The sequence below is a fragment of the Oncorhynchus mykiss genome, chromosome 29, assembly GCF_057628025.1.
Source record: "Oncorhynchus mykiss isolate SJ-2025 chromosome 29, ASM5762802v1, whole genome shotgun sequence".
Classification (NCBI taxonomy): Eukaryota; Metazoa; Chordata; class Actinopteri; order Salmoniformes; family Salmonidae; genus Oncorhynchus; species Oncorhynchus mykiss.
In genome coordinates, this window is record NC_143050.1 from 41,155,460 (window position 1) to 41,179,951 (window position 24,492).

At 42.2% G+C, this 24,492-nt stretch overlaps 1 protein-coding gene across 2 annotated transcripts in view; it reads left to right on the top strand.

Annotated features, from left to right (window-relative positions):
- Positions 1-23,521, top strand: part of LOC110509308 (neuropeptide FF receptor 2-like) — a 31,409-nt gene extending 7,888 nt beyond the window's left edge. Inside the window, exons 2-4 of one of the 2 annotated variants that reach the window (XM_021590235.3) lie at positions 3,524-3,623; positions 3,741-3,861; positions 22,252-23,521. In XM_021590235.3, coding sequence (XP_021445910.2) covers positions 3,524-3,623; positions 3,741-3,861; positions 22,252-23,043 — 1,013 coding nt within the window. In that variant the 3' untranslated portion in view covers positions 23,044-23,521. Of the gene's footprint in view, positions 1-3,523; positions 3,624-3,740; positions 3,862-13,281; positions 13,636-22,251 lie in introns of those variants that run through there. The other variant, XM_090226278.1, reaches the window with a different exon arrangement.
- The last annotated feature ends 971 nt before the right edge of the window (positions 23,522-24,492 follow it).

Below are 24,492 nucleotides of genomic sequence, written 5' to 3' on the forward strand. Positions count from 1 at the left end.
CATTTTAAATAACAAAAGAACGCTTGCTAGCTCATAGCCAAGTGAAAACGAATCTCTCATCTTCAGTGCCGCCTTGGTTTTGAATTTGGCGGGAGAGGCGAGGCGGGTCATCTTGCGCTGAACTAATAATATTAATCTCCTGCAAAAACCCATTGGCTAATCAGGTTGACATACCTTGGTAATAACTACAACATTGCGGTGAATATCAATGCAATTTCGAAACCAAGGCATGCAATTTCACAAATTTTCTCCAGTCTATAAAAATAAATTACCTGGTGAAAATAAGTGAGATAATAAAAACCTTGGCAAGTCACACAAATAAATAATAATTAAAAAAAAGCCTTGGCGTGCACCCTTGTTCTAGTGCATTATGTTATAACATGCATTATCTGACTTATACCTTCAGAATTTTATCTCGGGAGGAGCGGCTCCTGTGAAGGAACTTTGAATTTCTCTGAACTTCTGATTGGCTTAACGCTGGACCAGAGCTAGCTAACAAGCTTCTGTGTGCAGATCGGCACCAACATTTAAAATGACCTTTTTGCAGTTAATAAGTCGAATGTGAAACAATAGTATCTTTAACTAGCATTGAAAAAGTGAATCCATTCTTCTCTAATAAAAAAATAAATATTCAGAGGGGGGAGGGGAGGTAGGCTACACACACACCCACGGACAGATTTTCAGCTGGCAGGAAGTTTCTGAGTGACAGGACTTTGTTGTTTTTTGTGTAACATAAAATAATGTTATTAACTGATTCCCATGCTTTAAAAAGAGTGATTCTGGAACAGTATAGACCATTTAATTCCCAGTTCTGTTTCTGTTTCTTGAAAATGTTTGTTATTTTCCGGTTTTCATGTCTGCTCTCTGAACTGGTTCCAACCCCTGGTTAGCACCCGGCTACCTCTGTTATGTTGTTGGTGGTACTGGGGTTGTTTTCCTGAATGTTTGTGTTTACTGTAATGGTCATATTCTGACAGCTGATAGGTCTAATGGACAAAATCAGTCTAAGACTGTCAACCGTGGCTGCTTCTATACAGAACTTACTGTAAGTGGCACAGTCATGAGCTTAGAGTGCTTAGTGCTATCTACTTTGACCCAATGTCTATTACACAGTTTCCAATCACTCTACTTGTCTTTCCACATATTCCCTCACTCAGTCCCTATACATTTTTGTTCATGCTTATGAAATTGCATGTTATCTGCACTCTTAGAAAAAAGGGTTCCAAAAGGGTTCTTCGGCTAGCCTCATAGGAAATCATTTTTGGTTCCAGGTAGAACTGTTTTGGGTTCCATGTAGAACGCAAAAGGGGTTCTACTCAAACCAAAAAGGGATATTCAAAGGGTTCTCCGATTGCCACGCCCTGACCTTAGAGATCCTTTTTATGTCTCTATTTTGGTTTGGTCAGGGCGTGAGTTGGGGTGGGCTTTCTAAGTTTTTGTGTTCTATGTTTTCTATTTCTGTATGTTTGGCCGGGTGTGGTTCTCAATCAGAGGCAGCTGTCTATTGTTGTCTCTGATTGAGAACCATACTTGGGTAGCCTTTTCCCACATGTGTTTTGTGGATAGTTTTCTGTTTTGTGTCTTTCTGCACCAGACAGCACTGTTTTGGTTTTGTTCGTTCTCTTCATTGTTTTTTTGTTAATCAGTGTTCAGTTCAAATAATAAAGATGAACACATACCATGCTGCACCTTGGTCCTCCACTCCTTCCAACAGCCGTTACACCGATCGTGACAGCCAAAGAATCCTTCAAGGTTCTAGATAGCACCTTTTTTTCTATGAGTGTACCTTTTTCTTAAGAAAAATATTCAAGCTAAGGATCCACTACTGACTCATTATTTGTCCCAGATATTTTCTTTCCTTGTATATTCTACATACAGTGCCTTGCGAAATTATTCGGCCCCCTTGAACTTTGCGACCTTTTGCCACATTTCAGGCTTCAAACATAAAGATATAAAACTGTATTTTTTTGTGAAGAATCAACAACAAGTGGGACACAATCATGAAGTGGAACGACATTTATTGGATATTACAAACTTTTTTTAACAAATCAAAAACGGAAAAATTGGGCGTGCAAAATGATTCAGCCCCCTTAAGTTAATACTTTGTAGCACCACCTTTTGCTGCGATTACAGCTGTAAGTCGCTTGGGGTATGTCTCTATCAGTTTTGCACATCGAGAGACTGAATTTTTTCCCCATTCCTCCTTGCAAAACAGCTCGAGCTCAGTGAGGTTGGATGGAGAGTATTTGTGAACAGCAGTTTTCAGTTCTTTCCACAGATTCTCGATTGGATTCAGGTCTGGACTTTGACTTGGCCATTCTAACACCTGGATATGTTTATTTTTGAACCATTCCATTGTAGATTTTGCTTTATGTTTCGGATCATTGTCTTGTTGGAAGACAAATCTCCGTCCCAGTCTCAGGTCTTCTGCAGACTCCATCAGGTTTTCTTCCAGAATGGTCCTGTATTTGGCTCCATCCATCTTCCCTTCAATTTTATCCATCTTCCCTGTCCCTGCTGAAGAAAAGCAGGCCCAAACCATGATGCTGCCACCACCATGTTTGACAGTGGGGATGGTGTGTTCAGCTGTGTTGCTTTTACGCCAAACATAACGTTTTGCATTGTTGCCAAAAAGTTCAATTTTGGTTTCATCTGACCAGAGCACCTTCTTCCACATGTTTGGTGTGTCTCCCAGGTGGCTTGTGGCAAACTTTAAACGACACTTTTTATGGATATCTTTAAGAAATGGCTTTCTTCTTGCCACTCTTCCATAAAGGCCAGATTTGTGCAATATACAACTGATTGTTGTCCTATGGACAGAGTCTCCCACCTCAGCTGTAGATCTCTGCAGTTCATCCAGAGTGATCATGGGCCTCTTGGCTGCATCTCTGATCAGTCTTCTCCTTGTATGAGCTGAAAGTTTAGAGGGACGGCCAGGTCTTGGTAGATTTGCAGTGGTCTGATACTCCTTCCATTTCAATATTATCGCTTGCACAGTGCTCCTTGGGATGTTTAAAGCTTGGGAAATATTTTTGTATCCAAATCCGGCTTTAAACTTCTTCACAACAGTATCTCGGACCTGCCCGGTGTGTTCCTTGTTCTTCATGATGCTCTCTGCGCTTTTAACGGACCTCTGAGACTATCACAGTGCAGGTGCATTTATACGGAGACTTGATTACACACAGGTGGATTGTATTTATCCTCATTAGTCATTTAGGTCAACATTGGATCATTCAGAGATCCTCACTGAACTTCTGGAGAGAGTGTGCTGCACTGAAAGTAAAGGGGCTGAATCATTTTGCACGGCCAATTTTTCAGTTTTTGATTTGTTAAAAAAGTTTGAAATATCCAATAAATGTCGTTCCACTTCATGATTGTGTTCCACTTGTTGTTGATTCTTCACAAAAAAATACAGTTTTATATCTTTATGTTTGAAGCCTGAAATGTGGCAAAAGGTCGCAAAGTTCAAGGGGGGCGAATACTTTCGCAAGGCACTGTATCACGTCTTTGTCTTATTTGACAGGCTGGCCTTTTGGAAGTTTAGTGTGTAAGCTGAGTGGGATGGTTCAAGGCATATCAGTGTCAGCTTCAGTCTTTACTCTGGTGGCAATAGCTGTGGACAGGTGAGGTTTCTTTCAACTGATGAATTCATGAATTAAGCTGTGTGTTTGTGAAACAAAAGTGTGTGTGTTGAAAATGTTCACTAAGGAACAATCCATTCTCTCCTCTCCCTATGACAGGTTCCGCTGCATTATATACCCCTTCAAGCAGAAGCTGACCATCTCCACCTCCACGCTGATCATTGTCATCATCTGGGTCCTGGCTATCTCCATCATGTGTCCTTCAGGGGTCATGCTCCAGGTATGCTGGTACAGCTCAGGTTTTATTATTCAAATGTCAGTTTCAACATCAATGTTATAAAGGCCATATTTCACTTTCACAAAAGCAAAACAATACAGTGCATATGCAGTACATTACCAGTCAAAATTTTGGACACATCTACTCATTCAATGGTTTTCCTTTATTTTGACAATTTTTTACGTTGTAGAAAAGTAGTGTAGACATCAAACTCCTTCAAGACTGTTGGAAAAGCATTCCTCATGAATGTGGTTCAGAGAATGCCAAGAGTGTGTAAAGGGTGGATACTTTGAAGATTCTCCAATCTAAAATATATTTTGATTTGTTTAACACTTTTTTGGTTACTACATGATTCCATATGTGTCATTTAATAGTTTTGTTGTCTTCACTAATATTCTACAGTGTACAAAATAGTAAAAATAAAGAAAAACTCTTGAATGAGTAGGTTCGTCCAAACTTCTGACTGGTACTGTATGTATCAATTTGATATTACTGAATGAAAAGACACGTTTCTGGGTTGAAAATTCCAGCATACTTTTCCGCAAACGGACAGTTTTTGGGAGTTTTTGACGCCGTGTCACAGATACATGGCTTTGGCACACCCCACGGATATGATGGGAAACACAGGTTGGTGTTCAAGCCACGTTTATAGGTCTATTCACGTGGCATGATCATGTTGAGTACTCCAGTGAACTTACCCGATAACATACAGTGTCGCTGAAGTTTCACAAAATCAAAGTCAAGTCTATTTGTCATATGCACAGAATACATTGGCTGGGTGGTAAACTGTAAAAGATAACTATATACAGGTATTTTTTCACAGGCTGGTTTAGATTTTTACTTTACCTCTTAACAGCATTTTAATGTTTGTTTTACACTTTAAATAATTCAGTAATGACTCCAAAAAATGATGTCCATCATCCCATTTTATCACCACAAAGAACTGCCTTCAGCAGAAAACTGCTAGCTAACAGAGCAGAAGTTTACTTGCAAGCACAACTGTGGGAGTAAAGACCTACAGAAATCTAGTGACTACCCTTAGTGGTGAAAGTAAGAAGGTGAGATGAATCAAAGAAACAAACCAAAAACTAACTAGGTTGTCCCTTTCATCTGTGGCTTAATTGTCAGAGTAGAAGAACAAAAATGTTGTATGGGTCAAAATTCTACAAACATCCAGCTAAGAAAAGGACCATATGCATTTTTAGGTAACTTAATAACAACCCAATGTTTATCTCTTAGGAAAAATAAGCTAGCAACCGCAAGATAGCAACACATCCTGGGGAGGGTAGCCATTGCTGGTCAACAGCCCAGCACTGTATCCAACATGTCTGACAGAAACACAATGACAGAAAGAGGGTTTAGATAATAAAAGTTGCCACATTGATTATTGCGATCCTAATGAATATATAAATCATTTTTTATAATAACAAGCATGTGGATAATTGCTCAACTCTAGCTGGTATGCCATGACCTCATGCTATTATAATTTTTAAAAAATCTTCCAAAGACTAAAATGTCACCCCAACAGGGTCACCCCCAAGACTGACCTGGCAACATATAGCCCATGAGAATGGAGTACCAGAGCGAGGGGTGTTCTTCATCCCTGGGAGGAAGCAGAGGAGCCTGGGGTGCATGGATATGGAGTACAATAATATTTAATGTCTCCATAAAACACCTTTAAGATTCAGTATTAATTGCATATTTTTTTCCCTACACTCACTAAATTAAATACTGAAAGCAAATCTACACATACATGAAGCCATTTGATACCTTTGATACCCAGCTGAGCATGAACAATGTTGCACATAAAAGAGGTGTTTGGCCATGTCCTTAGCTCTCCCCTGGTGCTGGTGAAAATTTCCACCAAATTTGGCACACATGTCAGCCAAGAAGGGCTCCCTGATGTTGTCACTGAGGCAAGCAAAGGTAACCTCCTTGAGGGGAATGAACCCCTTGTAGCATTGGGGAAAAAGAGTTGAGAAATTACATGCTTCAGAGTGGCTCTCAAAAAGTGAGGCAGTTGATGAGGGTCAGCCAATATAGAGAGTTAGACATTTTACATTTAGCAGAAGCTCTTATCCAACTTACAGGTACTGCATTCATCATACGGTAGCTATTTGAGACAACCACATATCACAGTCACAGTACTGTAAGTGCATTTTGCTACATTAAAGTAGCTATTAGCAAAGTCAGTGCTAGTAACAAAAGACAAGTGTGAGAGTTAGTGCTAGAAAAACAAGGGTGTTAGTAAGGGGGGAGGGGGGCATTGATACTATGATACAACGATAGTTTGTGTGGAGGTACACTACCGTTCAAAAGTTTGGGGTCAGTTAGAAATGTCCTTATTTTTGAAAGAAAAGCAAATGTTTTGTTCATTAAAATAACATCAAATTGATCAGAAATACAGTGTAGACATTGTTAATGTCGTAAATTACTATTGTTGCTGGAAATGGATGATTTTTAATGTACACCTAAGTAGTTTTTCCAGAGGCCCATTATCAGCAACCATCACTCCTGTGTTCCAATGGCACGTTGTGTTAGCTAATCCAAGTTTATAATTTTAAAAGGATAATTGATCATTAGAAAACCCTTTTGCAATTATGTTAGCACAGATAAACTGTTGTGCTGATTAAAGAAGCAATGCAACTGGCCTTATTTAGACCAGTTGAGTATCTGGAGCATCAGCATTTGTGGGTTCGGTTACAGGCTCAAAATGGCCAGAAACAAAGTACTTTCTTCTGAAACTCGTCAGTCTATTCTTGTTCTGAGAAATGAAGACTATTCCATGCGAGAAATTGCCAAGAAACTGAAGATCTCGTACAACGCTGTGTACTACTCCCTTCACAGAACAGTGCAAACTGTCTCTAACCAGAATAGAAAGAGGAGTGGGAGGCCCCAGTGCACAACTGAGCAAGAGGACAAGTACATTAGAGTGTCTGGATTAACTGGATAAGCTCCGTTCGAAACTATCCTACCAATGGAACTATAAAAACTGTAATATCTCATATTTCACCGAGTCGTGGCTGAATGACATGGATAATATACAGTTGGATGGGTTTTCAGAACAGCTACTTCCGGTAGGACGATGGGTGGTGGTCTGTCTTTTTGTCAATATCAGCTGGTGAGCAAAATCTGATATCAAAGAAGTCTCAAGGTTTTGCTTGCCTGACGTAAAGGACATCATGATAAGCTGTAGACCACACTATTTGCCAAGAGTTTTCATCTATATTTTTTTGTAGCTATCTATTTACCACCACAAACCGATGCTGGCACTAAGACCACATTCAACGAGCTGTATAGGGCCTTAAGCAATGAAGAAAATGCTCATCCAGAGGAAGCTCTCCTAAGTGCATCGATGGCGTCATCCCCACAGTGACCGTACATACATACCCCAACCAGAAGCCATGGATTACAGGTGACATCCGCACTGCGCTAAAAAGTAGAATTGTCGTTTTCAGGGAGTGGGACACTAACCTTTGAGGCAAGCAACACTGAAGCATGCATGAGCGCACCAGCTGTTCCAGACGACTGTGTGATCATGCTCTCTGTAGCCGATGTGACTAAGACCTTTAAATAGGTCAACACTCAAAGCGCATCACTAAGCTAAGGACCCTGGGACTAAGCACCTGCCTCTGCAACTGGATCCTGGACTTCTTGACTGGCCACCCCCAGGTGGTACGGATAGGCAACAACCTATCTGCAACACTGATCCTCAACACCTGGGGCCTCTCAGTGGTGCATACTTAGTCCCCTCCTGCACTCACTGTTCACCCACAACTGTGCTTGCGGCCAAGCACGACTCCAACACGATCACTAAGTTTGCCAACGACACAACGGTGGTAGGCCTGATCACCAACAATGATGAGACAGCCTATGGAGGAGGTCAAATACCTGGCAGTGTGGTACCAGAACAACAACCTCTCCCTCTTCGTTATCAAGACAAAGGAGATGATCGTGGACTACAGGAAAGGGAGGGTCAAACACACCCCCATCCACATCAGTGGGGCTGTAGTAGAGCAGGTCAGGAGCTACAAGTTCCATGGTGTCCACATCACCAACAGTCTATCATGGTCCAAACACGCAAAGACAGTCGTGAAGAGGGCATGGCAACGCCTATTCCCCTTTGGGAGACTGAAAATATTTGGCATGGGTCCTCAGATCCTCAAGAAGTTCTACAGTTGCACCTTCGAGAGCATCCTGACTGGTTCCATCACCACCTGGTATGGCAACTGTTTGGCATCCGACCGCATGGCGCTGCAGAGCACTACCAGAGCACAGGCGGTGTCAGAGGAAGGCCCTAAAAATGGTCAAGGACTCTAGCCATCCTGGCAGTAGGTGCCAATGACTGGCTGTTTGGCTGTCTACATACTGCCCATGCTCAGAGCCCCCGGTAGCTCTTCCCTGGCTGGCTCTGGTAGTGACTTCCCCAGTCAAACCACATACAGGACACGTTTTCAGACACCTTCACTGCACTGCAAGTTGCTTTGGATAAAGGTGTCTGCTAAATTGCATATACTGTATTATATTGTCACATGTTTTTCTGTGCTCACTTGAAGAGGAAGGTGGCGCAGCAGTCCTTCGTGTGTAAATTTTGTCATCAAACTTTGTCATGAAAGTCTGGCATTCTCTGGATTTATGGTGCTTTCAAGACAACTGGGAACTGTGAAGGTTGAATCTTCACATCAGTGATCATCAGGTCGGAGCTTTAGAAAGATGCTCAAGTTCCTGACTTGGAATTCCGAGTTGGATGACCATATTTTCCCAGTCGTAGCTAGTTTGTCTTGAACTCACTGAAGTCTGAGATTTCCCAGTTCCGAGTTTCCAGTTGTTTTGAATGCGGTAGAGGTCATGCTGAATTGACAGCATGGCCAATGTATTCAACCTTTTATGGCCCATGGTGTTGAATGTTCATAATTTTAAGCTTGGAATAGAGACCTTAAACCCAGACTTGGACCACACACCCACAGGCTAGTGATTACCTTTCAACGCTTGCAGTTAGCTACTATTCCTTCCAAATCATTTGCGATTTCAAACTTGTTGTGTAATGTTTTTGTCCAATGATTGCTAGCTAAGATTTTGAAAGTATGATGTTGACAAAGCTACAGTAGATATAACATGTTTTCACATGAGCCTTCTTGGATGGGCACTTCTAATGTAACTCTATGACAGCACCCAAGGGGCTTGAATTTTCGAGCTCTACCCGTAGATTTAGTGGTGACATAGTGTCCCCATGAGTGACAGAACAGTAAGCCAATCACGGTGCAACTAGAGAACATTACCAACCCCTACGCTCCATATTTTCCGCTGGCTGCATTTTGAAACACCTGCATTTTGGAGCTGCCTTGCTCAAGAAGGCAAAAAAGAGACCATGTTTGTATGCTGCTTTTTTTTTTTTGCATTGACATGTATTAATGCCAAATTAACATGCAAAACAGGCGGGGCTCAAAACATGCGGGAGGCTTACAATTTGCACCGATCTGCATGCCAGTTATGAATCTTTATATATGTACATTTTCATGGAATAACGTTTTTGTTTCTCAAAATCAATGTCACAAGCATTTCGCTACACTCGCATTAACATCTGCTAACCATGTGTATGTGACAAATAAAATTTGATTTGATTTGATTTGGTTAATCATAAAAATCTAAAATAAAATTATACAAGTTAAAATTCAACTATGACGAGAGCACTAGCCTATGCCATATGAACACATTGATACACTGTGATCCATTGGCGGCTAAATAAATGAGATCCTAGACTATAGGCCAATGCAGCAGTAGGCCATCATCAAGTATGTAAAATACATAGGCCTAAAGCTGACAAATGAAAACAGAAAATATCCAGATGAAAATTCTGGTTCCTTCAATCACATTCATCTCTCTTCTCCGCCTGTCTCCCTCCCTTTATATTTGTCTTGATATCAAATTTGATTTGTCACATACACATGGTTAGCAGATGTTAATGCGAGCATAGTGAAATGCTTGTGCTTATAGTTCCGACCATGCAGTAATATCTAACAAGTAATCTAACCTAACAATTTCTGTACTGACCTCGCCTTCTGCATGATAGCGGGGTGAACAGGCTGTGGCTCGGGTGGTTGTTGTCTTTGATCTTTTTGGCCTTCCTGTGACATCGGGTGGTGTAGGTGTCCTGTAGGGCAGGTAGTTTGCCCCCGGTGATGCGTTGTGCAGACCTCACAACCCTCTGGAGAGCCTTACGGTTGTGGGCAGAGCAGTTGCCGTACCAGGTGGTGATACAGCCCAACAGGATGCTCTCGATTGTGCATCTGTAAAAGTTTGAGTTATCTTGGTGACAAGCCAAATTTCTGCAGCCTCCTGAGGTTGAAGACGTGCTGCTGCACCTTCTTCACCATGCTGTCTGTGTGGGTGGACCATTTCAGTTTGTCCGTGATGTGTAAAAATTGACAAATTTCCATACAGATGTCTCCACGATCATCTCCTTTTGTTTAGTTGACATTGAGTGTGAGGTTATTTTCCTGACAACACACTCCGAGGGCCCTCACCTCCTCCCTGTAGGCCGTCTCGTCGTTGTTGGTAATCAAGCCTACCACTGTAGTGTCATCTGCAAACTTGATGATTGAGTTGGAGGCGTGCATAGCCACGCAGTCATGGGTGAACAGGGAGTACAGGAGAGGGCTGAGAATGGACCCTTGTGGGGCCCCAGTGTTAAGCATCAGGGGGATGGAGATGTTGTTACCTTCCCTCCCTTCCTGACGGTGGTCCGTCAGGAAGTTCAGGATCCAGTTTCACAGGGCGGGGTCGAGACCCAGGGTCTCGAGCTTAACCTGTCTGGGAACGGGGTTCCGCTGTTCTTCTAGCAGAACCCCTCGCCAACAGCCAATGAAATTTCAGGGCGCCAAATACAAATCAACAGAAATCTCATAAATCAAATTTCTCAAACATACAAGTTTTAGGCACCATTTTAAAGATACAATTCTCGTTAATCCAGCCACAGTGTCTGATTTCAAAAATGCTTTACAGCGAAAGCTCCACAAACGATTATGTTAGGTCACCACCAAGTCACAGAAAAACCCAGCCATTTTCCAGCCAAAGAGAGGAGTCACAAAAAGCACAAATCCTGTTTCCATTGATCATCCTTGAGATGTTTCTATAACTTGATTGGAGTCCACCTGTGGTAAATTCAATTTATTAGACATGATTTGGAAAGGCACACACCTGTCTATATCAGGTCCCAAAGTTGACATTGCATGTCAAAAACCAAGACATGAGGTGAAAGTAATTCTACGTGGAGCTCCGACACAGGTGCAGTAATCTGTGAGCTTCTCTGACAGCTGGTGCTTAAAGCTAGTGAGGGAGATAACTGTTTCCAGTTTCAGAGATTTTTGTAGTTCGTTCCAGTCATTGGCAGCAGAGAACTGGAAGGAGAGGCAGCCAAATAAAGAATTGGTTTTGGGGGTGACCAGAGAGATATACCTGCTGGAGTGCGTGCTACAGGTGGGTGATGCTATGGTGACCAGCGAGCTGAGATAAGGGGGGACTTTAACTAGCAGGGTCTTGTAGATGACATGGAGCAATGGCTATAGCAATGGCTATGGCAGAACGCCATAGGATGTTTTTAGGATGTTAGGTTAGGATGTTTTTGTGTTGGTTAAGGGCAGCCAGGTCTATATCTGTTCCTGGTTCTACATTTCTTGAATGGGGCATACTTATTTAAGATGGTTAGGAAGGCATTTAAAAAAAAATAACCAGTCATCCTCTACTGACGGGATGAGATCAATATCCTTCCAGGATACCCCGGCCAGGTCGATTAGAAAGGCCTGCTCGCTGAAGTGTTTCAGGGAGCATTTGACTGTGAGGAGTGGAGGTTGTTTGACTCCTGACCCATTACGGATGCAGGCAATGAGGCAGTGATCGCTGAGATCTTGGTTGAAGACAGCAGAGGTGTATTTAGAGGGCAAGTTGGAGGGTGCCCGTGTTTACAGCTTTGGGGAGGTACCTGGTAGGTTCATTGATCATTTGCGTGAGATTGAGGGCATCAAGCTTAGATTGTAGGATGGCTTTGGTGTTAAGCATGTTCCAGTTTAGTTTGCCTACCAGCACGAGCTCTGAAGATAGATGGGGGGCAATCAGTTCACATATGGTGTCCAGAGCACAGCTGGGGGCAGAGGGTGGTCTATAGCAGGCGGCAACAGTGAGAGACTTGTTTTTAGAGAGGTGGATTTTTCAAAGTAGAAGTTCAAATTGTTTGGGTACAGACCTGGATAGTAAGGACAGAACTCTGCAGGCTATCTTTGCAGTAGATTGCAACACCGCCCCCTGTTGGCAGTTCTATCTTGTCTGAAAATGTTGTAGTTCGGGATGAAAATTTCAATTTCAATTTTTGGGGGTCTTCCTAAGCCAGGATTCAGACACAGCTAGAACATCCGGGTTGGCAGAGTGTGCTAAAGCAGTGAATGAAACAAACTTAGGGAGGAGGCTTCTAATGTTAACATGCATGAAACCAAGGCTATTAGGATTACAGAAGTCCTCAAAAGAGATTGCCTGGGGAATAGGAGTGGAGCTAGGCACTGCAGGGCATGGATTCACATCTACATCACCAGAGGAAGAGAGGAGGAGTAGGATAAGGGTACCACTAAAAACAATGAGAACTGGTCGTCTGGAACGTCTGGAACAGAGAGTAAAAGGAGGTTTCTGGGGGCGATGAAATAGCTTCAAGGTATATTGTACAGACAAAGGTATGTTAGGATGTGAATACAGTGGAGGTAAACCTAGGTATTGAGTGATGATGAGAGAAATATTGTCTCTAGAAATATCATTGAAACCAGGAGATGTCATCGCATGTGTGGGTGGTGGAACTAATAGGTTGGATAAGGTATAGTGAGCAGGACTAGAGGCTCTACAGTGAAATAAGCCAATAAACACTAACCAGAACAGCAATGGACTGGAATTAAGGAGAGGCATGCTTAGTCAAGTGATCATAAGGGTCCAGTGAGTAGTGAGGTTGGTTGGGGTAACGCGATTCAGACAGCTAGCCGGGCCATCGGTAGCAAGCTAGCCAGTTATGCATTAGGGGGCGCTATTAACATTTTTGGATGAAAAACGTTCCCGTTTTAAACAAGATATTTTGTCACAAAAAGATGCTCGACTATGCATATAATTGACAGCTTTGGAAAGAAAACACTCTGACGTTTCCAAAACTGCAACGATATTGTCTGTGAGTGCCACAGAACTGATGTTACAGGCGAGAACCCAGATAAAAATCCAATCAGGAAGTGCCGCATTTTTTGAAACCGCCTCATGCCAATGACTCCTTTTATGGCTGTGAATGAGCTACGAATGAGCTTACGTTTTCCACGCATTCCCCAAGGTGTCTACAGCATTGTAACGTCTTTTTAGGCATTTCCATTGGAGAATAGCTGTAAGGGACCATATTTGGCGAGTGATCACATGGTGTCTCCCGGAGAAAATCTTGCGTAAAATACTGAGGTAGACATTTTTCCAATCGCTTCTTATGAGTAACCAATTGCCTCAACGAATATATGATAAAATATATATGTTAAAAACACCTTGAGGATGGATCCTAAACAACATTTGCCGTGTTTCTGTCGATATTATGGAGCAAATTTTGAAAAAAGTTTGACGTTATAGTTGTAGCATTTTTCGGTCGATTTCTCAGCCAAGCATGATGAAGAAATGGGAGCTTTTTCGCCTACAAAAATATTATTTTTGGAAAAAAGGAACATTTGCTATCTAACTGGGAGTCTCCTGAGTGAAAGCATCTGAAGTTCTTCAAAGGTAAATTATTTAATTTGGTTGCTTTTCTTATTTTCGTGAAAATGTTGCCTGCTGCCAGCAGAGCCTATCATTATGCCATGATAAACTTACACAACTGCTTATCTAGCGTTGGCTGTAACGCATATTTTGAAAATCTGAGATGACAGTGTTGTTAACAAAAGGCTAAGCTTGTGTTTGAATATATTTATTTCATTTAATTTGCGATTTTCATGAATAGGAAAAGTTGCGTTATGCTAATGCATTTGAGGCTATGATTACGCTCCCGGATACGGGTTTGCTCGTCGCAAGAGGCTAGCATAGGATGGAGGTCTGTTTTTAGCCACCTCGTGCATTTCCATCGGTAGGATTAGTGGGGTTCTGTGTGGTAGAGGGGATCAATCCAATTGGCAAAAAAAAAATAGATATAGTTATCGAGGCCCATGAAAAAAGAAAAAAATTGTCCGATAGATCTATTCAGATAGCAGCCGATAAGACAGCTAACGATTAGCGGGCCGCAGATGGGCGTTCAGGTAACATCGCGACGGAGGAGCCAGCTGGATAACTCCCTCGGGCAGATAACGTCGGTAGTCCAGTTGTGAAGGCCCGGTGGGGCTCCGCGTTGGCAGTAAAAAGGGTCCGGATAGGTGATTGTAGCCAAGGAGTGGCTGATGGAACTCTTCAGCTGGCTAGCTCCGGAATAATTGATGTTTGCTCCGGGGTCAACGTAAGCCGACAGTCACACGGATAGCAGCTAGCTAGCTAGCTGCGAGATCCAGGTATACATGTCCAGAGCTTGCGGTTGAAATCCGGGGACATAGAGAGAAAAATAGGTCCGGCATGTTCCGGTCCGAGCGGCGCCGTACAAAACTGGTGATAGATTTTCGAGCTAAAGGATAGCTGATGACCACAAACTGTGGTTAGCTGAATACTAACGATTAGCCAGTAAAGACGTTAACTAGCTTCTGGCTAGCTTCTGACTAGCTTCTGATTAGCTTCTGGTTAGCTTCAGGCTAGCATCTGGTTAGGTTCTGGCTAGCTTCTTGTTTGCTTCTATAGAGGATTACAGATTTGAGGTAAATAATACTTTTTAAAAAAATATATAAATTGGTGAGGCGGGTTGCAGGAGAGTGTTTTGAAGTTGAGTTCATGGAAAAGAAAAAAATATATATATAAAAAGGGTATGCGAAGAATGTTGTAAATATATATATATATGGGACACGACAAGACGAGGACAAAGGATGTCTGACTGCTATGCCATCTTGGTGAATACAAAATGATGATGCAGAACATGCTAAACTCCGCAGAGCTTGGGTGGGACAGGTGTATTTCTTATCTTTCAAATCTAACAGTAGAGGCACAGCCATACCTATCCATAAGCATGTTCGATTCATAATTGACAAAAACATATGTGATCCAGAGGGGCTATTATTTCTGATAACTGGGTTACTGTATGGGCAAATAATTACTATCATAAATATACACTGCTCAAAAAATAAAGGGAACACTTAAACAACACAATGTAACTCCAAGTCAATCACACTTCTGTGAAATCAAACTGTCCACTTAGGAAGCAACACTGATTGACAATAAATGTCACATGCTGTTGTGCAAATGGAATAGACAACAGGTGGAAATTATAGGCAATTAGCAAGACACCCCCAATAAAGGAATGGTTCTGCAGGTGGTTACCACAGACCACTTCTCAGTTCCTATGCTTGCTGGCTGATGTTTTGGTCACTTTTGGATGCTGGTGGTGCTTTCACTCTAGTGGTAGCATGAGAGTGGCTCAGGTAGTGCAGCTCATCCAGGATGGCACATCAATGCGAGCTGTGGCAAGAAGATTTGCTGTGTCTGTCAGCGTAGTGTCCAGAGCATGGAGGCGCTACCAGGAGACAGGCCAGTACATCAGGAGACGTGGAGGAGGCCGTAGGAGGGCAACAACACAGCAGCAGGACCGCTACCTCCGCCTTTGTGCAAGGAGGAGCAGGAGGAGCACTGCCAGAGCCCTGCAAAATGACCTCCAGCAGGCCACAAATGTGCATGTGTCTGCTCAAACGGTCAGAAACAGATTCCATGAGGGTGGTATGAGGGCCCGACATCCACAGGTGGGGGTTGTGATTACAGCCCAACACCGTGCAGGACGTTTGGCATTTGCCAGAGAACACCAAGATTGGCAAATTCGCCACTGGCGCCCTGTGCTCTTCATAGATGAAAGCAGGTTCACACTGAGCACATGACAGAGTCTGGAGACGCCATGGAGAACGTTCTGCTGCCTGCAACATCCTCCAGCATGACCGGTTTGGCAGTGGGTCAGTCATGGTGTGGGGTGGCATTTCTTTGGGTGGCCGCACAGCCCTCCTTGTGCTCGCCAGAGGTAGCCTGACTGCCATTAGGTACCGAGATGAGATCCTCAGACCCCTTGTGAGACCATATGCTGGTGCGGTTGGCCCTCTCTTCCTCCTAATGCAAGACAATGCTAGACCTCATGTGGCTGGAGTGTGTCAGCAGTTCCTGCAAGAGGAAGGCATTGATGCTATGGACTGGCCCGCCCGTTCCCCAGACCTGAAACCAATTGAGCACATCTGGGACATCATGTCTCGCTCCAGGTCCAGGTCTGGGAGGAGATCCCTCAGGAGATCCCTCAGGAGATCCCTCAGGAGACCATCCCTCAGGAGATCATCCGCCACCTCATCAGGAGCATGCCCAGGTATTGCAGGGAGGCCACACACACTACTGAGCCTCATTTTGACTTGTTTTAAGGACATTACATCAAAGTTGGATCAGCCTGTCGTGTGGTTTCCACTTTAATTTTGAGTGTGACTCCAAATCCAGACTTCCATGGGTTGATAAATTTGATTTCCATTGATAATTTTTGTGTGATTTTGTTGTCAGCACATTCAACTATGTAAAGAAAAAAGTATTTAAAAATAATATTTAATTCATTCAGATCTAGGATGTGTTATTTTAGTGTTCCCTTTATTTTTTTGAGCAGTGTATATGCATCTAAAACATACTCCTGCTTTCATGTCGAAAAAGATAACCCTGTTCAACAAGCATTGTGTTTCCTTTGGAGTGCTGGCTGGAGATTTTAATTGTACCCTCAACTCAGGACAAATCATCTCAAGTCCCCACCACACACCCTAGATCGGCAAAGATGTTGAACTCTCTTACTAAAGACATGGGACTGATAGATATCTGGAGAGACAAATAGCTCATCTATACATACTACTCCAATGTCCATAACACCTACTCTCGGATAGATTACATTTTTATCCCAAAGATTGTCATAAATTCTGCCACTTGTACAATCGGACCCATAGCACTTTCAGATCACGCCTTTGTCCGCCTCCGCTTTGATCTCTATAAAAACGTACTGAGCTGGAAATTCAACACCTCCATGTTATCAAACAAATCATTCCATACATTGGTTACTCCATGGATAGACAACTCCACACAAGACAACAAAGACTCCTGTTTCTCCGGCCACAATATGGGATGCTGCCAAAGCCACACTAAGAGGTCAACTAACTGACCTCTTAGTGTGGCGGCAGGTAGCCTAGTGGTTAGAGCGTTGGGCCAGTAACCGAAAGGTTGCTGGATTGACTCCTGTACCCTGTCGTTCTATCCCTGAACGAGACAGCTAACCCACTGTTCCCCGGTACGCCATCATTGTAAATAAGAATTTGTTCTTAAACTGACTTGCCTGGTAAAATAATTGCATCTGCTTTCTCTAAAAAAAAGCAATGGAAGCACACAGGTTAGATCTTGAGAGGGAGCTGGAATGCTATGAAAAAGTAGATAAACACTCCCCAGACAGCACCTCCTGGAGTCAGCTTAAAAAAGCAAAACTACTTGGGAGATAAAAAAACAAGTTTTCTTTACTTAACAGAAATACCATGAGTATAACAATAAGCCTAGCAATAGGCCTAGCAGATTTATTGCATACCAATTAAAAAAAGATCAGTCATGGCTGTCCGAACAGCAGATGATGAGGTCACATATGATAAATGAAACTTTTCATGATGTTTACTGCAAATTATATACTTCTGAGAGAAAACATACGTATGCAGAACTCCATTCCTTCTTAGAGGGAATCTCGCTACCAAAACTATCAGAGACCGACCAAAAAGATCTCAATTCCCCCTTCCCTCTTGAGGAGGTCCTAGAGGCAATTGTTTTCCAGAGTTCTACAAAGCTTTTTTGCCCCAGCTTAGCCCTATTTTCATGTCAATGCTGAATGATTTTTTTGAAAAAGCGGAGCACTCCCAGACTCTATGTGCTCAAAAAAGACAAGGACCCTCTATCCTGCTCATCCTTCTGGCCCATAAGCTTGTTGGATTTCGACTACAAAATAATTACCAAATTGCTCGCCAAAAGACTAATCTTCCCAAAATAATAAAAGTGGACCAAACTGGATTTATTAGAGATAGGTACTCTTCTGATAACATTCACTGTCTTTTTGATATTATAGCTCAAGTAAACACACCAAAGAACCCTGTCCTGCTGGTTTCACTGGAACCAGCAGAAGGCATTTCACAGGATGGAGCTGTGCACATTTTGGAGAGATGTGTGGCCACAACTCGTATTTTTGCCCTAGTACTACACAGCTGATTCTAATAATAAAAGCTTGATGACTAACTGGTGTCTCCAAGTGGCCACACATCTCTCCAAAATGTGCACAGTTCCTTAGCATTGAAATCAATGCACTTTTATGACTCAAAGAAGAGTCTTCAACTATAAGGTCATTTTTTGAGCTCTTCTGGGGGTGCCGTTGAGAAACAAGAGCAAGCACACTGGTAGATGTTTCATTTGGAACACAACCCTGCATCCACCCCATCACACATTATAAATCGCAATCTGTGGGCATGATTTGAATGCTTGTTCAATTGCCAACATGACTAGCTAAGTTATAAAATACGATCTTGCTGTGTTAGGCTTCCACAGGAAAATTCAGATTGTTATTTTAGTGCGCATAGAAAGGAGTCTTGAGTGCCTTCAGGTGCTTGTGCCCTGGCAAATTGTCTTCACAATAAACAGACATAGGCTCATGCTGTTTTTTGTGTCCACTTTCTCCAAAAACTCTGCTCTGAATTAAGATGCAAATACGTCAGCAGGAAGAATGGAGTGTCAGCTATGACATGACACCTTGAGTTAGAAAAAAAATCATTTTTAGTTATTGAATTACAGTAATTGAAGTGGATTTACACCCGGTAACAGAATTACGTTAACGGAATTACATTATGGGTCCCTGATCTGTACTACATTGAAATGCATAATTATGGATATTAATGTCATTCTCTTCATGGTGTTGTATCCTAAATAGGTACACAAAGGTAGAAATATGCAATATCATCCATTGCATCTATTGGTATTATTCTACACACTGGCTATTATTCTAATGAGCTCTGACCCCAAACAAGACCCAATTTGATTGGTCCGCACTGTGAAAATATGTTAGTGCTTGCGTCCATATCAGTTCGCATGAATTTGAGAGGTTACATACAATACATTTTGACAGAATGGCTGTGACAGAGACTGTTGTCGTACTCCCAGGTGCTTCCGGTACCACTGAAGTTGAGATGTGCAGTTTGATTCATTTTTTTTTTTAACAACTCTTTTTACTGACTTGAGAGTTATGTTTAGTTTTTCTGAGTGACTGGTTAATTTTAGTTGTTAGTTTGTGTAATTGGTGCAATTAACCTTTTGCTGCAGTGGGCTAAATCAGGGTCACACAGTGTTTATTGGTAGTCTTAAACAAATCTACTTTGAAATGAAAGCATACACCTCACACACATGGTTATGGCCTTAAAAAAAGACACCTGTACAATGTCAGATATAGAGTTTGCATCCCAATATATACCCTGAATATACAAACATAAAAATACCTGCTCTTTCCATGACAGACTGACCAGCTGAAAGCTATGATCCCTTACTGATGTCACTTGTTAAATCCACTTCAATCAGTTCAATCCACTTCAAATCCACTTCAATCGGAAAGTATTCTGAGCCCTTGACTTTTTCCATATTTTGTTACACTGCAGCCTTATTCTAAAATTGCTTAAAGTCCCCCCCCCCCCCCCCACCTAAAGCTGTCTGTCCTCTACAGAAATGTTTCCCAGTTGAGTTTTGAGTTGCCCCAGTCAGATCCAGAGCCTTCACCTGGTGTAACGTCACAGGAAAAATGACAGGCTCTGTCATGCACTTGAGGGGCGTTGCTTACTAGCGCATATTTTTTTCTCTAGCAGCCCGTAGCAGCCCGTTGTTTTACCTTTTTTGAGAGTATTGCCATCTATTATATTTTATTGGCAAATTTAAACCAAATGTAACTTGCAACATGGTCTTTAAGGTGCTTGAGTAGGCATCAGAGCAATTTATTTATTGTGTGACTGTCTGTCACTTTGTATGTATTACAGTGTTTTGTATGCTGCAAAATGACTGGCCAAATTGCCTTATTGAGGACATTAAAGTCAATTTAAATAAAAATGTAAAACATCTAGTTTAAAAAAATCTAATCTTATACAAGGTGACCAAGGAGCAGCGTATCCTGATCCTACTGGGGGACGGCTACAACAACACACGCCCAATCTACTGGATTATTGAATGTTATGCGGGACACAGCTTTGTAGAACAAACTCAAACTCCAGAACAAATTGTTTGCGGGGCTGCAGTTCGCAAACGATATTGTGCTTATCACCCTCAGAACAGTCAAGCAATTCAACAAGAGTCGTTCACAATCTAGTCCAGTTGCGGCCACAACTAGACCTTGTTTCAAATGTACCAAGAAATAATCTTATTTGTATGCCTAGCAATCAACAAATGTACATTGTTTAAAGCACACTGCTTTCTACAAATCTGTCACAAATGGCAGGTCCAATAAGCCCATTATGGTGAACTAGAGGCTGATCATGACTATGTCGAGTTTTCAGTTCATCGTTTGCGAGTAGGGGCCGTGCTTGCTCTGTGCATTACTAACTCAAATGAATAAAATTAGTCAAAATACTTGCTCTTCTGATTGAATGAGTCGTAAAGATCAGAGTCAGTAAAAAGAGCCGAACTTCCCATCACTACACTGAAGGGCCCAATATTTAAGATGTGTCACCACCCAGCCCATCTCACAGCATGTGAGTGGCCTGATAGGTAGATTACAATAAATGCAGTATGTACCTTTCAGCAACAAAGCCAAGTTAGCATTCACTGCACATGTTGCTGAACATTTCAGCCCTTTTGTTAGTGTCATTAATATATGTAGATTCACATGCAATATTCAGTTCATAAGCATTAACTGTAATACCTATAGGGTTATGTGGTGAAATGACTGCTGTGCAAGGTATTGAGCAAATGGTTTCTTCCCGGGGCTGTATTCACAAAGTGTCTCAGAGTAGGAATAGTGATCTAAGACCAGATCACCCTTGTCAATGTAATCATATTGATTGTGATTTAAAAAGTCAAACTAATCCTAAATCAGTACTTTTCCTCTGAGATGCTTTGTGAATACGGGCCCTGGTCTGCTAGCATACTGCTTTCTAGTGATCAACTCCCTCTCCAACTGAAATACAACAACATAACATGAATAAGAATTAGCCTAGTCAGTCAGTAACTTAGCTAATTAATTTGAATGTGCACAAGCCTATTCAGCCAAAGGACACCAAAACAACACAGCCTATTGGCAGTGAAATCGAAGGGGCAGTTTTATTGCCAACTTCTTCAATCATCAATGCATCAATAAACAGGGAACGAAGTTTGATAAAAAAGTGTTCAATAGTCAGCAACTAGTAATTAAAATGTAGCTAGCAAATATATAGTTTTTTTTCTAGAAACCAAGCTACAGTCCAATTAGCTAGCTAAGGTGAACGCAGAGACTGATGGTGGGAGTTAGCTAACGTTAGCTAGTTTTCCCCCAGCAGTCTCAATCTAGTTAAATTAGCTAGCTAATGGAATTATTAACTTTTTATCAGATAGATAGCTAGCCAATATATGCATTTGCCCCTCACATCTAAAGCTGCCTAATACAGCTTTCCAGTTGATAGTAAAGTAGGATGAATAAGCCAGATACCAGCTAGCTAGCTGCTACCAATTGCAACATAATGCAAAGTTCAGGGCTTTTACCCCCCCAAACATTATTTCCACATATAAAAAAGACAAGTACCATCAAGTAGATCATTTTGGTTTTAGTCTAGTACTTCAGGCCAAGAAGTAATAGCTTTGTAAAACTGTCTTTCCTCTACAGACATGTTTCCCAGCTGAGTTGCCCCAGTCAGATCCAGAGCCTTCACCTGGTGTAACGTCACAGGCAAAATTACAGGCTCTGTCATGCACTTGAGGGGCGTTGCTTACGAACGCACATTTTTTTCTCTAGCAGTCCGTGGGTAATTGTTTTACCTTCTTTGGGAGTATTGCAATCTACAAGGAGTGTGTATTATAGTTTAATGGCACATTTCAACCAAATTTACCTTGCAACATGGTCTTTAAGGTGCTTGAGTAGGCATCAGAGCAATTTATTTTTTGTGTGACTGTCACTTTGTATGTATTATAGTGTGTTGTATGCTGCAAAATTACTGGCCAAATTGCCTCATTGAGTACATTAAAGTCAATTTAAATTAAATTAATCTAGTTTTTAAAAATCTAATCTTATCCAAGGTGACCAAGGAGCAGCGTGTCCTGATTCTACTGGGGGACGGCTACAACAACACACGCCCAATCTACTGGTGCCGTGAGAACTGGCCCAATCAGGAAATGAGGAAGATCTACACCACCGTCCTATTTGCTAACATCTACCTAGCCCCACTGTCCCTCATTGTCATCATGTACGTCCGGATCGGATTCACACTCTTCACGATGGCTGTACCCGCCTCAGGCCGGGGAATCAGTAGTGGCAGCAGTGGTGGGACGAAGCCCGGCCTGGACAACCACCGTCAGATGGTGTCGAAGAAGAAGAAGAGGGTGATCAAGATGCTGCTGATGGTGGCGTTGCTTTTCATCCTGTCGTGGCTGCCGCTCTGGACGTTGATGATGCTGAGTGACTACGCCAGCCTGACAGCGAACCAGCACCGTGTCATCAACATCTACGTGTACCCGTTGGCCCACTGGCTGGCCTTCTTCAACTCCTCCGTCAACCCCATCATCTACGGCTTCTTCAATGAGAACTTCCGCCGGGGGTTCGAGGCCGCGTTTAAGTTCCAGCTGTGCGTCGCCTACATGGAGCGCCAGGGGATCTACTCGCGTCGTATCCAAGGCAATGCAGTGTTACCTGAGAACCTGCATCTGCCCACCAGGCCCGGCTCGGCAGGGTCAGGATTGGCTTTGGTGAACGGGAAGGGGCTGGGCCGGGAGGAAGTTGTCGGACGGACGTCAGGCGAGAGGTCGTCGGGGAGCAACATAAAGGAGCATGATCTGATCATGGAGGACCTGGAGAAGGTATCCCAGATTTAAACATGTCATACTGTATGTGCCATTGGGACATGTATTCAGATAACCTGGAGATTGTATCCCGTATTTAAAAATGACAGTTAAACATTTGTACTGTTGCATGAACTATAATACACATACATGTAATGTACCTATATTGTGCAATAGACATTCAGGGCACAGAGAGGACACAGGCGGTGGGTGCTCCAAATCGCACCATGTTCCCTATATTGCACCACTTTTTACCAGGGCCCATTTGGGATGCAGACGCTGTGAAGGTATTATTTCAGAGAGTCAAACCAACCACATAGAGAGAGGCCCTTGAGGGTAAACTTGACTCTTTAGGAATATTTTTAAATATGGTTCTTTCCCCACAGCACAATATCTTGTTGTGTTGGTTTATTATGTGATTAGTCACCCATTCACATCTTGGTATAGCATAAGCATGTACTATCCCAGTAACAAAATTCAAGTTGAAGTTATGTTAATTTTAGGTTCTGAATGAAAGGTGAAAATACGTATGTTTCAGGTGTTGGAAATACGTATTTTCTTGACATTGAAAACTTATTTTCTGGACTTTGAAATCAGACTCATTTTCTATTCTGAAGGAAAGTAGAAAATAAGTATTTTCCAGACGTTGAAATCAGGTATATTTTTGATTCTGAAAGTTGAAAATACTTATGGAAGTTGAAAGTACATATTTTTGGACCATTGAGAGACACTGATTGTGGAAAACAGGGAAGATGATTACTAGGGAATTATTTTCTTGCTTTCCTGATTTTTACATTTACAATAATTAATTTCCCTTCTGCAAAATAAATGACTAATGCATAGTTATCAGGGGTTGGAATCGGTTCAGGGAACAGAGACGAAAACTGAAAAATAATGTAATTTTTTGAAGAACAGAAATGGAACCGATTACGAAAGTGATCTATAGTGTTCTGGAACATAACCATTATTTAGAATCATTGGGAACTGGTTATTAACGTTATTTTACATTCCAAGCATTTTTTCTTCAGTCCCACAAAAAAATGACATCAAAGCACCTATGCAAAGCACTCACTCTGTCAACCAGAAACTTCTCCTCACATTGTCTGTCTGCCTGCCAGCTAGTTTTCTAGGGTAGTTAATGATACTGTTATGGTGAGTGAAAGAGGACCCAAAAGCGAACTAACTTAAACAGAGCTTCTTTAATAACCAAACATAGGTAGGCTCAGATAGACCGGCAGATTCCGACAGGACAGGACAAGGTTACAGCAAACATGACGATAGTCTGGCTCAGGCATGAAACACAACAAACAAGAATCCGACAAGGACAGGAACAGAAACAGAGAGAGATATAGGGACCTAATCAGAGGGAAAAAGGGAACAGGTGGGAAATGGGGTGAATGGGTAGTTAGAGGAGACAAGGAACAGCTGGGGGAAAGCGGGGGAGAAAAGGTAACCTAACAACGACCAGCAGAGGGAGACAGG